General features: G+C 37.1%; 1 protein-coding gene across 1 annotated transcript; it reads right to left on the bottom strand.

The window, feature by feature from the left end:
- Nucleotides 1–273: 273 nt before the first annotated feature.
- On the bottom strand, nt 274–13,302 carry LOC108275618 (DNA (cytosine-5)-methyltransferase 3C). Its single transcript, XM_053686372.1, is given in 17 exon segments — nt 274–992; nt 1,082–1,203; nt 1,431–1,500; nt 1,801–1,886; nt 2,683–2,778; nt 3,540–3,685; nt 4,135–4,219; nt 5,197–5,408; nt 6,234–6,339; nt 6,846–6,895; nt 6,898–6,915; nt 7,010–7,054; nt 7,164–7,404; nt 7,752–7,764; nt 8,941–9,086; nt 12,102–12,247; nt 13,182–13,302. Coding segments are annotated over 17 exon segments (1,854 nt in total). The 5' UTR covers nt 13,297–13,302; the 3' UTR covers nt 274–835.
- Nucleotides 13,303–15,486: the final 2,184 nt, after the last annotated feature.

The raw sequence follows: 15,486 nt of genomic DNA on the forward strand, positions 1-15,486 counted from the left end.
GCCTCCTCACTCATCATCAGTGCTAAACCTCATAATGCTCTTGTGGCTGAATGGGCAAACCACCACAGCCATGCACCAAAATATATTATGAAAGCCTTCCCAGAAGAGTGGAGGTTATTTATAACAGCAAAAAGGGGACTTAATCTTTAATGGGATGTACAACAAGCACATATGGGTGTGATTGGTCAGGTGTCCAAAAATGTTTGGGCATATAGTGTATATTACCTGTTTAAACACCAGTCTTATTGTGTCACAGATTTAAAGAACCATTAATGCATGTTTCATGTTTATTGCATAAATGATACAAAACAAATTCCTCATATGACTATTTGTTCACTGATTATCATTGGATACAACAAACAATAACGAGACTCATTTCAAATTAGAATGTGTGAAGGCCTATAGTGTCATCTTGCTGCGCCAAAGGTAAAACAACTTATGGCTTCCTACAATAAATCCCACTGGACAACCTGTGATTAAAACCTGTACATAGAGACAGGGAAAAGGAAGATTGAATGAGCCAGGAGCGATTTATGACCTACAGGCAATTTGCAAGCATAAGGCTTTTTGGCACCATTTTACTCTACATCATGTACCTAAAATAAGTACAAGTATAATACTTTTAAATATAGTCAATAAATTTTGACTTCAAATGTGTGAACAGGAATATAAAAAACAAGAAAGTAAGCAAATGAATAGACATTCAGTAAAATAAAATTTTGTAAATAAATAAATAAATTAAAAAGTAAGCAAAATTACTTGAAATATTCCTGAGAATAAATCTCTGTTAAGAGAGAGAGTAGGTCTTTTTTTTTTTTTTTTTTAAAAACCCTCCTCAATTTAGGGGGACTTCATCACAGGCGAAGTAATCCTTCAGTGGAGCAAAGAGATGCCTGATCACCGGGACACTCCAGGATTTCCCCAACAACTTGTGCCTCTGCATGCGACCCATGTTCTTCACATCCGTGTAATGCTTTGGAAATCCAAAAATCCTGATTCAAGAGGAAGAAGAAGTGGTGAAATTGTGGGTTTAATATTAACATAATTACACACATGCATATGAATATAAAAATTGACAAACTTCTCCACTTCGGTGATCCATAAACTGTCATCCTTTCCATTCCAGGAGACAGGGAAATGATGGTCAATGTTTTCCTGCTTGAGGGCGTATGGGCGTGTGGTGGTAGTCCGCACTTTGACGTACTAAAAAATAATTGCACACATGGAAAAGGTTAATTAGCCCAAGTCAGTCCAGCGTTATCAAATTATAGTACAGCTATACCTAAGCCATACCTAAATTACATTTAAACTTTCCCACAATTTGCTAAAAGATCCTAACAGGATAAGGTTCCCATTTTTAAGGACTCTTCATTGTGTTACATTCTCTTATTGAGTATCAAATATTATGCAAGTTAAAAACTGCGTCAGACCTTAGCGGAGCGGCCTTTATCGAGGCATTCCTGGAGGGTCAGTTTGTCTTTTTGAGAGGCAATGATTGGTCTGGAAAAGAAAAAGAAGATAGTTTATGAAACATACTCATTTTCAAACTCAGTTTAAGGAATATACCAGTGCTTGTCAACCTATCTACGCTGCAGTGGTGTGAGTGTAATTGCCATTAACGTTTCACTGTTAACAAATTGTTTCAAAACTTATACAGCATTTGTTAATGGTCTGAGTCCTAAAAAACACCAGTCGAACAGTGAAAACTCTGAATTTCTCTGACAGAAGTGGCTTCTCCTAAGGCTTTAAAATCTCCATAAAGGGTGCAAAGCAGTTTTGTAGTGGACATGAAATTTATACCTGTTCATGCCTGGCAGATTCCCCCAGAAATACCGTGCTCTGTGAGCTGGGCTCACGTTAACAGCATCGATAAGCACCGGATTACACTGCGAACAGAACACACACACATGCCACAAAACAAAAAATGGAAAGAAATAAAGTTCCTTAAAGGCTTTAATGCAAGGTAGAAAAGAAGATAAGGGTAAGAATAATTCACAAAGCATTTCAGCTGCCTCTATGCCTGTAACATAGACCAGAGAAATCCTATGTCAACAAGATTCAACCACAAGTGATCCTAAATGGCAACAGCAGTGTTTAACCAAGCAAATGGGTTAATTAATGATAAGTGCTTTGAAAAGGTATTATCTCGATTATAGATTACTGAGGGGGATGTAACCACAACTAAGAATTTATCTCTGCAAATCAAGGTTTTTGACAACTCCACTAATTGCCGCACGAAAGCAAATTAAGTCATAAAGCGTAGATGAACTCGAAATGCCCTCCTGACACACTGCTCAACAAATTTACCTAAGAAGTTCAAGACCATGGCTGCTCTCAGGTACAGTCAGCTATATAAGAGCACAGTGTAAATCGAATGCTATAATATACACTGTCAGCCAAACATCAGTGAGGATTTAGATTTGATTTTATTATTTTTCAAAAGTGCAATATGAAACTGTGGATTGGGAATTTATATACCATGCAGTGTACTACCATGTCAGCCAAACGCTGCTAATATCCATTAATGAAATATTTAACCTCGCCCCTGTCACTCAGATTAGGAATATATATATATATATATATATATATATATATATATATATATATATATATATATATCACATTTATATTATTGTGATGATGCTCAAGTAGTTAAGATCGAAGAGTAACAAAGCAAAATGCCATACCAAACAATCCTCTCCGTGCTGGATTCACTGTGGCCAAGTCGTTACATGGGCTGCCACCAATAAAGAGGTCAAATGGTCCCCATTTCTCAATCTGAAAAACACAGTGCAACAGGTTGATGGTAGACTTTTGTTTTGAAATAGATTACTGGGATAGCTTTTTCTGTTCCATCCTCATAACATGTAGTAAAAACCCTGATCAAACTGGAAGCAGCTTATCAAAGCGCACCTATTATGGTTTTGAAACGTGCCTAATTTTCTTTTAAAAGTCTCATAGAATAGATTTACATGCATCCAGGTCAAAAAACACTAACACAAAATTTAAATTGCAGCATTACCTTTTTTCCCCCCCAGTGTGAAAAATGACTCGTTAAATGATTCATTCTAAAGGATTCGCTCTAAACTCCTCCTTTCAGAGAGCATATTCTGCTCTGATTGGTCAGATGTCCCTGCCTGTTGTGATTGGTCTACCACTGTCAGCGTGTTTCAAAAAGCCAATGAAGACCAGAGGCGGGGCTTTTTGTTACAAACCTACTTAGGTTTCTGCAGGAAGAAAGTCTGGAATTACTAACCACTTGGTTTAGCTGTTGAGAATCGGTTTCTCCTTTTGGGAGTCAATAACGCCGTTTGTCACATGCTTTGATTTTCTGAAACTTTGCATACTTTTTTTTTTTTACATTCACAAACAGCTATATACATACTACATGAAAGGTAATATTTGAAAAACCATAATAGGTGCACTTTAATACTTTAAATGTTTACAGAATTTGGCTTACTTAACTGTTATAAAAAAAGGTCAAAGTGACTGAGTGAAGAACATAAAAACAACAAAGCGTGGAAAATGCATATACATACATGCTTCTTAGTAATTCTACGGACATCGTCAACGTGGGTGATTTTTCCGTCGTGGTTCACCATCGTAACAGTGACGGACTCCTCATCTATTTCTGATGCAACATATTTTTCCACTTTAATGCCCAGCTCCTTCAGTACCAGGTAACCTAAAATGTACACACACATACTATTTTAACATATCGTAGCCATGACCAGAGGGGGACTCACAGTTGTAGACAATACAGCTCCACTGTACACATGTGCTGCTGTGTCCAATGAACACGACATTTCCCTAACCTATCCAATATTGCAGGTACACTGTATATATAAATTATTGAAGTAATCTTCCAAAATGTATATGTAATTGATCTGCTTCACATTACAGTGTTAACATATTGTACAGGGAAATACACCTTCCCAGTGGAAATAACAAGTTCTGTTCTGGATTTCGAAAAAATTATTGCCATTCCCGTGGATATACAATACAGTATTACTACAGTCCCCGTTTGCAGTAAGCACTCTATACTTCAGTGCCTGCAGCTCCCTCTTATGGAAAATCTTCAGCCAAAAAGTAAGTGCTTCATCTCTAAAAACAACTGTTCAGACGGTAGCTTACCTGTACCTATACCATCGAATAAGGAGAGGACTCTGATTGGACGTCTCAGGTTGGCAGGAATTGATGGGTAAACTCGATGTGGCTCCTAAGATTGAGGACAAAATCGGTGGCATCAAGTAAGTAGATATAGTTGCAAATTTCTGTAGGGTGTGAAAAGCATTTATCCAGAAACCTAACCTACCAGATATTTCACTTTGAATACCTTCAGAAAAAAATATGCATTACAGCAATAGAACCATTTTTAAAACCTTGCAAATGTTCAGACTGTGTACAAAATGGATTTCTCAATTAATTTTTAATTAATTAATTTAATTGTCACTTATGGGAGGAGCTACTCATGGGAGGAGCTAAACCTCAAAAATCTCAAAGCATAACAGGAACTTGACAAACAGCTAGATTAAGGGCAGGAGGCTCCAGACACCACACAATTTAACAAGAATTAGGGTACCACAGTGAAAGTATAAATCGGTTCTTTGTGCACATAGATTTTATTCTTATGTCACTTATTATTATTTTCAATATACTTACTTCTTTAAAACATAGTATAATGTTAGTCCATGATTAAATGCATTAAGCTGATCTACTTACATTACAGAATAGCAATGTATTTATTATACCCTATATAGTGTACATCTAAAGTGTCTAGGAAACCATTTTTGATTCAGCCAGAATGTGTGAATTGTTCCTATGTGAAAATAAGCTAAAGTTGGGGGATTTTTATTTGGATCCAAGGTTGACTAAGAAATACAAAATCTATCAGCAAAATTGCTCTGGGGACAAAAAAAAAACATCAGAACCACTACAGTCCATGATAAAAGTATGACACTGCTCATTGCGTCCTTGTCTGCTTTTATATTTTATATAATAGGAACATGTCTGCAGCACTACTGTTGATATTCACTGTTTGTGTCATGGTCAGGGGTATAGGCTAAGTTTTAAATTACAGGGTAAGCTACAATACCATTACAGTAAAGAACTGAGGAACACTTTATATAGGAACAATTTATATATATATATATATATATATATATATATATATATATATAATTTAAACAAACGTACAAATTCCGTGATGCTGTTGTTGGCAAAGAATTCCTGGACACGGATACTCCAATCATGCCTGGGTCTCAAAGCCCCGGAGCTTCTCTCTGGTGCACACAGGTAACAGATCCATGGGTCCACATCTTTTAGTTGATTAAATGTGCCTTTACCAATCAGGACATCCAAACAGTCTACACAGTAGGAGCAACACACAGGAGACAAAACAAGTACACCTTTTTGATATATAAGTGAAGTTGCTGAGTATAAAGCAGAGAGAAATAACAACATTATAATAAGGAAATTGTCAAACATCAAGTATGAAATTCAGCTGGAAATGGTATGATTTTGTAACGTACAGTTTTTCTATATCAAAAAACGGCAGCAGGAAGCAACAAGGTGTGATAGGAGAATGTACACGTTTAATTGTTTCCCGTTCAAATAAAAAGATGTTGTTTCACACAAGATTACGATGTTGTAGAGTTTTTACTGTAGCCACATCTGAGGAAGATGTGGGATGACTGGGAAACAAAGCATCATCAGAGAAGCTACTCAGATTTTCTCAGACCAAAAGCAGTTGAAGTTTAGCTTCTGACAGGAGTAGAACCCAATGTTGTTTCCTGTTGTAGCCCATCCGCCTCAAGTTTTGATAAGTTGTGCATTCTGAGATGCTTTTCTGCTCCCCACAGCTGTAAAGAATGGGTATTTGACTTACAGTCACCATCCTGCCAGCTTGAACCAGTCTGGCCATTGTTCGCTGATCTCTTTCCTCAACAAGGCATTTCTGCGCCCAGCATTTTCCACAAAACTGGATGCTTGGTTGTTGTTGTTTTTTTTTATACCTCCCAGCCTCCCATTCATGGTCATGTGATGTTAAATGTACCAGACAATTCAAATACAGACAACTCAAGTATAATAATGGTTGTTTCATGGTGCACCTTGGTTTTAGTTGAAACAGGAAACACTGGGCAGTTGTTGCATAAAAGCCTTTACTGTAATTATGAGCTTGCTGCTTCAACATTGACTTATGATCATTCAAATAAAATTTACTTACCGGAAACAGCTGTCATGTCCACACAGAATGACTTCGAGCCCAGCACAGTATACGGTGCAGTATGACTGATATCCATCATCATCATATCGATACAATGTCTCTGTGAAATCATCCTACAAAACACACCCACACAAACAGGTATAAGCCATCAGTATAATACTACTAAGAAGATATTACACAGATAACAACTAGGTACCACCACAATGTAAAAAACAAGGAGACTATTACCTAAATACATTCATTCACTTAAAACATTTAAATTTACAGTCACGGGAAAAAGAAAGTAGAACCTTCTTTAATTCTGTTTTTATTTATCAGGGGTTAAATAACAATTGTGTGGTCCATACTAAAATCTGTTGTGTTTTCTGTTGTCACCTGAAGTAATTTGTTTGTATACAGAAGGTAGTAAGGACCACATGACTGATAACTAAAAATATAGAATTGACAAATTTTCTTCTTCCCATGACCGTAGGTGAATTGTACACAGCCAACAAAATCATTTTAAAAAAACCAAAAAAAAAACATTATTTCCCGTTAGGCTATGAAATCTCATTTCGACAATGTAAACAGTATTCTACTAAAAGGTGTATGTATGGAGAACAGCTGTTCCCAATAGTACCTTGCATTTCAAGCACAGACTCCCTTCAAACAGTGGATGGAAGATCTCGTTCCACACGATAAGCAGAAATCTTAAGAATTCAAAATAAGAATCAAGTTACAAAAGTAAAGCAGAGTTACAACAATTATGGTGCACTCGTGGTCATCAACAACCAATTTTCTCACCTTCAATATTCTTTCCTTTGACCAAAACCTCATGCACCATTTGATCTATAAAGAAAAGATCTTTATTTTAAAAAAAAAACAAAAACAAAAAAAACCCCTCAAATGATTAAACCATTTTGTGAAACTTCATACATAATCAGAAAGGCATACATACACCTGTTGTAGTCTTGCTTTCCCTGATCAACTGAGCTTTGGTCTTTGTTTTGATCTTTATTCTTGGGGAAACATGTCTGTTTTCTGGGAGTTGGCTGACAGGCAGATAGAGAGTTCTTTTCATTCTGTAAGGAACAATGTTTTGATTTTGGATATGAAATCTTTTCATTCATGTTTTCATCCTGTAGGTCCAACCGGTTATTCTTCAGGTCCAGAGACAGTCTCTTCAAGCACACAGACACCTCTTATGTTGTATAACTTTTCTAATTTATTTGTCTTTCTGAGCCTCATGGACAATGGTTTTATTCCATTTTTGGACACTCCAACTGAACATTTTAAGGCATTCTAAAAATGAAGATGACGGACACAACTGATCAGTTTATGTCTCATGATAAAACTTCAGGAAGTTGAAGTGCTTTTTTTTTTTAAATGAAGTTTTTTTTTAAATGAAGTTGTATACCATCATCTCTTGATCGTGGTCGGAGTCCATTTGGTCCAGATGGTTTAAAGCCTCCGATGGCCCAGTCTAACATTACTCAAAGCAGGTCTTCCTTAGAGTCCAAGTCTAAAGAAAATACCTTTTCAGCACGATCAGCAGCCACCTACAGGCACACAGGAACAACCAGCACACAGGAAGAGATCACACATTCTTTCTCTCATGTTGCAAACAAAAATGGACTATTATTATAAGTTTTACAACAATATAGTGACATTGAAATAAGTTTAAATTAAATCATCATGGGGGGGTACACTGAAAGGAAGGACTGCCATTAAAATGACACAGTTTACATTTAGACTTCACATTTAATCAGGGTTGAGAGGATTACTTTAAAAATGTATTCAGTTATGGTTACAAATTACTTCATGAAAAATGTCATCAGTAACGTAATCCAAGTAACGAAAGTAATGTAATCTGATTATTTTTGGATTATTTCAAGGTCACATATGTAAATAAAGTCAAGAGAAAAGCAATATGATCTAAAATACTTTTATTTAGAGCTTAAAAACATGTTCAATGTTTGGATTTGTTTTAAGAAAATAAATAAATAAAAGATCACTGTCCCTGCTGCAGGTAACATTACATCACAGAAGTTAGGGTGACCGTGTTTGGGTTTTCCAAAAAGAAGACACCTTTTTTACCATGTCTTAATAGCGTACAAAACAGTGTTACTGTGAATGCAGTAGGGATGTCACGATACCAAAAATCTAGTAGTCGGTACCGATCACCAAAAGTACACGATACTCGATACCAAAGTCGATACCACGGTGTGGTATAAAAATAAAATAAAATAAATAACTCTCCCGGAAGACAACCTCCTCTGGCTGATACTGGCGGGGGGGTGGGGGGGGGGGGTTTAAGCTTAGACTTAAACACTGAGACTGTGTCTGAGTCCCGAACACTAATAGGAAGACTGTTCCATAACTGTGGGGCTCTATAAGAGAAAGCTCTTCCCCCTGCTGTAGCAGGATTCAAGGCTTTCAGGCCTGAAATCAGCTCTGTAAGATTGGTGCATTGGAATAAAATGCTGCAAGGTTGGCCAAGGAGATCTCAACCTTTTTAAGAGTCTCCACAACACAGTTCAATAAGGTAGACTGCATCTCCTCAATAGCATCAAGGAGCCTCACTTTGGTTTCTCCAGCAGTCTGGTCAAAATACCCAATCAAGAGCACATAAGCTTTCTCCCCTTCATGGTACATATACATGCAGTAAGGGGCCTGGTTACAGAAAGCTGCGATGTCTTTTGGGTATTTTTGGCCCAGCACTTGCTTGGGCTTACTGCACGCAATAGATGAGTCTGTGCTGGCTGAGACAGACGGACAGTATTTCCTGACAAGACACAGCACGCCCTGGCTGGAGTAAAAAGACTCTGGAACTTCCCCTCCACTTTTCTGTCAGCATTTTCAATAATTCCGTCTGGACCTGCTGTTGCAAAGAAATAAAATGCATGAGAAATGACCAGATGTTTTATGTAATCTGAGATTTTATATACTACCAAAGAAAATTTAAAGGAAATGCAAAGTCTCACAAAAGTCCAGCTGCATGAGATCCCTTGGTTTCTTAGGGACACAGGGTTCCAGAATCTGTCCGCCTCAAGCCACTACAGGATTGTAACTATTTCCTGCAAAATTATGCTCAAAATACACTTTGAACCACCTCAGTAGACTTAATGTCTCTGTGAAATTGCCACTGACCAACTTTTGAATGTCCAGTGTCTGGAGGAAAAAATTATTTGTGATTAAATAAAATTGTTCAGAGTGGAACATTTCAGAACAGTGGACAAAATACTCCAAACACTTCCCATTCCTATGAATGTATAAATACAGTTGCGATCAAAATTATTCAACCCCCATTGCAAATCAGGCTTATTGTCAAAATTTACAGACTTTCAGCTGTTTGCAATGAACAACTCAAACAAAAGCAATTGAAATAGTTCGACACAATGAATGCTTCAAGTGGTTTCCCCAAATTCAACTGAAAATGCAACTTATAATGATTTCTCCAGTTTCAAAATTATTCAACCCCTTCATAACAAGCATCTTTCAAGTGGTTTCAAGTCCAGTGATTGTGATGGCCCTGTAGAATCTTCCAGGACTTCTTCTGCAACCAAGCCTTACTGGAATTTGAGGTATGCATGGGATCATTGTCCTGTTAGAAGGTCCAATGACGCCCAAGCTTCAGCTTCCTCACAGACGGCATGACGTTTTCTCCTAGGATTCCCTGATACTTCAATGAATCCATCTTGCCTTCCACACGCTGCAGGTTTCCAGTGCCAGAGGATGCAAAGCAGCCCCAGAGCATCACAGAGCCACCACCATGCTTCACTGGGGACAGAGTGTTCTTTTTTTCATTCTTCTTCCTCCAGACTGACAGCTGATCCATTGTGCTGAAAAGTTTAGTTTCATCGCTCCACAGAACAGAATTCTGTGGCTTATTTATATGATTTTGAACCGACTTTTCTTGTGCTTTTGGATCAGTAGTGGTGTATGTCTTGGAGTTCTGGCATGGAAACCTTCTGCATTTAGTACACCTCTTACTGTGCTCACTGAAACCTCAGTGCCTGTTGCCACCAAGTCTTGCTGCAGGTCTTTTGCAGTCACTCGAGGGTTTTTCACAATCTGCATTCTCAGGAATCTGGTTGTAGCTGTTGATCGCTTACTTTTTTCTGCCCCGTCCAGGTATTTCATAAATTTTCTGCCCCTAGCCAGTTCAAGCATTTCACATGTTCCAGCTCCAGCACACTTGTTGCAACTAATGAAGACCTTGATTGATGCATATTTGTGCTATTGTGAGGGATTCTATTCAGATGATTGAATAATTTTGAGACTGGAGAAATCATTACAAGTTGCATTTTCAGTTGAATTTGGGGAAACCACTTGAAGCATTCATTGTGTTGAACTATTTCAATTGCTGATTTGTTCATTGCAAACAGCTGAAAGTGTATATATAATAAACACAAACTGCCAACATTGCTAAAAAGAGAAAAACAATTATGGCAAAATTCCTAGCTCATGCCCTGTGGGCAGCCCAATGCAATGGCAAATGTATTGACTAAACTGATATTGAACTGTAATCTGCTTTTATCTGTCTTCTACTGTTCAATTTTTGGGCATACAAATAACATTGAGCAAACAAATATAATTTCTGTACATGCATGGACTATGGTGTCACAGTGGGATTCATCCTCTCTTACACATCCTCTCTTTGCCCCCGGGGATGCCTCCATGGCCAACATGTCTAGTCTTGCTTGTTAATGTGTATGTCCCAAATACAACTAAATATTTGCAGTATTTAACACAGGAAGGAAGCTATGAAAATATAAAACAAAAACAATTTCAGATGTTTGACCTTGCTGTGACCTTGACCCTGTTTAGATCAATTCCAAAATCTAAATCAGTTAATCTGCTGATTACAATGATCATTCCATATAAATCTGATAAATATTCAAGCACACATTCTTGAGATATCACATTAATGAGAATCTTGGATGGATGACCCAAGAAAATAATGCCTCTGCAACCTAGTGACAGAGGCATACAAATTAATAAAGAATGAAAGATCTGCATGATCGGTCAGTTACAATACATGTTTAGGTGATTGTTTTGATCTAGTGTAATTATGCAATATTTTACTATGAAAGGTATATCACAAGCAGTAATGAGTGCATGATGGTTTAATTAGATTTTTTCCCCAGATGTACAAGTAAGTTTTAGAGTGGTGTTACAACTGACACACACGATGCTACAACTGCGCAACTTTTCAGGTAAAACGGTAAGATGGGGCTCTTTTTACTTTCACTAATTGTTGAGTGCATGCTGATAATATGAGTGAACTTGCACTTTATAAAAACAAACATGATGTATGCTCTAGTGCATGATGTTCAGTGGGAGGCAAGAAGTCTGTCATTTAAATCACTTTAAATAAAACAACTTAAATTTAAATAAAACAGCAAAAAATTGCAATTGCACCAGCTCTCTCCTAGTGAAAAATTTTAACAATCAATAAATGTTTGAAGATCTCTGGCACAGTAATAAAAAACATTGTATTTACACAAAAAACACTCAACATAAATATAAAAATAAGAAAGTAAATTATGATAGCCTATATGATGAAAATATATAAAGCACCTGACACATTTCTGCCTACAGATAACCCATTTAAAATTTGGCTCACAAGACCCAGGTTTGCAAATTTACCAAAGTCACCTAGATAAAATCGGCACAAAGGAAAAGTAACCGCTACCTGAAACAAATGCTTCTTTCATGTCCTGCATCCTTTCCTCTTCTGCTTTTAGGCCAAATTTTTAATAGTCTCCAATATTACCATTGCAAGGGATCAAAAAATATATATTTGGTACAGCTAAACCACCTCTGTAAACACAACTTGCATTTTCCCTGTATTTTCATGTGGGAATATATGATAGACATTATTAAAACTTACTTTATTGATAGAAGTCTTGATGAAGGCACCTTCAAGTAGCTTGTAATTGTTCCTCATATCTATTTCATCCTCGACTTTGAACTTTACATTTCGCAAGTCAATACAGCCAGGGTTAAGCAGGTCCATTAACTGGCAGTAGGCAGTACCTGGAAAATACACACACACTGAAGTCAAAGAGAAGGGCAATCATGAAAAATTTAACCTCATATGACCTCAAAAAAGTATTAGTTTTATACACTAAATGGCCAAAAGTTTGTGGACACCTGACCATCACACCCATGTGAGTCTTCCCCAAACTGTTGTCACAAAGTTAGAAGCACACAACTGTATAGAAGCTGTAGCAGGTATATGCTGTAGCATCAAAGTTTCCCTTCACTGGAACTAAGGGGCCCAAGCACGTTCCAACAAGACAATACTCCTATGCACAAAGCAAGGACCATGAAAACTTAGTTGGCAAAGGTTGGTGTAGAAGAATCTGAGTGGCCTGCAAAGAGCCCTGACCTCAACAATACTGAACACATTTGGAATGTATTGAAACACCAACTCCATCCTAGGCCTTCTGTCCCGACATCAGTGCCCAACCTCATTAATGCTCTTGTGGCTGAATGAGCACAAATCTCCAAAACTACGTTCCCAATTCTAGTGGAAAGCCTTCCCTGAAGAGTGGAGGTTATCATAGTACATATGGGCGTAATGGTCACTGTTTACTATATAGTGTTTTTGCATCATCAGATCATTGTAAGAAGGCAAAAAGATTATTATAAGTAGTTATCACCTTATGTTTTTTTTTGAGAGTATCATCAGAATTTCTAGAACATCAACCAACTCCAGTATTACTCAGAGTAACAAGCAAGGAATCAGACAATTTTAAATAGCTTTATTGAAATTGGAATTTGAAAGAGTTATAATTTTCATATTGTTTCACAGAGTGTCTTCTGTTTGCCACCTTAGCAAACCTACATATCACTGCTAATTAAAGATGTTTTTACAATATCGTCCTTCCCTAATTTGTGTATAACTAATGGCCAACCCCATGATCTCGGCTAAATTAAAAGTATGCATAAACCCAGAGTTAAATACCTGAGCATGTTTGCTCCACAGTATTGAATCCAGACTACAAAATGCGATTGAGCCAGGCCAGCACCTCAGAGTCAATATATTTGGCATCTGATTTGAGTGTCACATTCATCACCATCTTTCCATAACCTGGGGAAAATTCCATGCCACATGTATGCAGTTAATGTACTCCAATAGGCATAATGCATTGTAGTGTTATAACATGATAAGTGGGCTTTGATTAAATAAATTACCCATTAATATCATAAACATATAGTACACATGAATTACACTCAGTCATACATACTATTAATAACGACACCGTTTCACTGCAACCCTAGCAAGCACAAAGCAGTTACTGAGGAAGAAGGAATTAATTAATTCATTAAACATATTAAACATAAAATACCCAAAACATAAAAATAAGCTAAACCAAAACAAGACATTTTAACCTACTGTACACCTTTTTTTTAATTAATGTAATCTGAGAAGTGTTAAAAGTTGCTATTTCACCACTTACTGGTGTACTCCTAGACTGAAATGAAAGACTTTTTCTTTCTATGTACTGACTTAAATTTGGGTGATATGACAATATCAACGATACTGTGATCAATTACATACATTATTTTCAGAGATATCGCTGATGATCAGTACTTTTGCAAAGTAAACAACTTTTTTTGTACAACTTATTTACAGTAATAGGCAGTGAATATTTGGTTTATCTTTGCAGACAATAAACAAAAGTATTTTAGTCACGCACTGTGCAGCATCACCGACTCTCTTCCAGCCGTCCCCGGTTCGATCCTGAACTCAGGCTACTCTCTGTGCAGAGTCATGCGTGTTCTCCCTGTGTATGCATGAATTTGCGCCATGTTCTCTAGTTTCCTCCCAACTCCCAAAAAGATTGCATTAGCAACTCTAAATTACCCCTCTACATGTGAATGCATGTGTTAATGTACGTGTATGCATGGTGCCCTGACGTAGACTGGTGTCCCATCCCGGCGTTCCCAGGACAGGCACGCCGTGAACAGGAAACCAGTTTACTGAAAAAGTATGCATATTTTTCAGAGGTCTTTAAAATGTGCCGACTTTGTGTTATAAACATAGTGATGCACATTGTGTATCACAAGAACAGCAATGAATATGGTGATTATAAGCCAACTTTTGCCATATAACCTGACTTAAAACATTTCTCTCCAAATAGAGCACAGTTAATTTAACATGCTTCTTTCAGTCTTTCCCTTTTATTTCAGTTCTGCTTCTAGAGCTTTCTTTCTCCCTCTGTTCATTAAGCCTGTGCTTTAAACATGTGTCGTTTCATTTACCTGAGATATAAACGCTTTTATATATGCTGACTAATACTTATATATGGTTTCAGTCTTGATGATGTTACAACTGAAATTAAAGAAATAATCCAACCATTGCAGGACCACACAGGTCGGGAAGCTACATGAAATACCCAGTTTTTGGGGGTAACTGAAGAAAACCCGGTAACAGTTTATCCTAAACATTTTGTGGCTTAAACATTAATTTTAACTTGCTTATTAAGTTCAACGCCATCATTCTTCTGGTATGACCATTTGTTTTAGTACAAGTTGGCCAGTTGTATGTTTGCACACAATAGCAGACAAAGAAACTAAACGTAACCCCTATTATTGTGATTCTTCCTGGTACAAATTACAAATGGGGGGGGGGGGGGGGGGGGACCTCTTTATAACTGAGAATTAAACACCAAAAATGACTGATGTGACACAAATCAGACTCGTATGGCTCCATTTAAGTTAATGTACAGACCGCAATATGTTCTAAAATGTCTTCCCAGTTTAGCTACAAGAAACCGAATACAGGTGTGTACGAAAATACCCACTATACCCCGCAAAGTTATTTACGCTGTTTGACTGCAACAAGCATCTGTTTTTCGGCTGCATTCAAATACCCAGAATATACTTAATACTGTTTGTTGTGTTGTTGTTGTTTTTTAGTTTAATTTTAAGTTTTTTTTTCTTTCTCAACTTACCAACAAGCACCCGCACAAGCACCTCGTTAATTGTTACGATACGCTGTGGCTCCTCCCCCGACACGAGCGCGCGCGTGCTATCATTGGCCAATATTCACGTTGAACGGAAAGGAGAACGAGTAGATAACTGAAACAAATAATAACGGATTTTCGAGCACAAACTGCTATACAATAATAATAATAATAATAATAATAATAATAATAATAATAATAATAATAATAATAATAATAATAGTTCTGTGCATTCGCGGTCTGTCATAATCACTGAAATAGAAATAGACTGGAATGGCCAATCATAGTGGTGATTTGTTT

Source organism: Ictalurus punctatus, chromosome 15 (assembly GCF_001660625.3).
Source record: "Ictalurus punctatus breed USDA103 chromosome 15, Coco_2.0, whole genome shotgun sequence".
Taxonomy (NCBI): domain Eukaryota; kingdom Metazoa; phylum Chordata; class Actinopteri; order Siluriformes; family Ictaluridae; genus Ictalurus; species Ictalurus punctatus.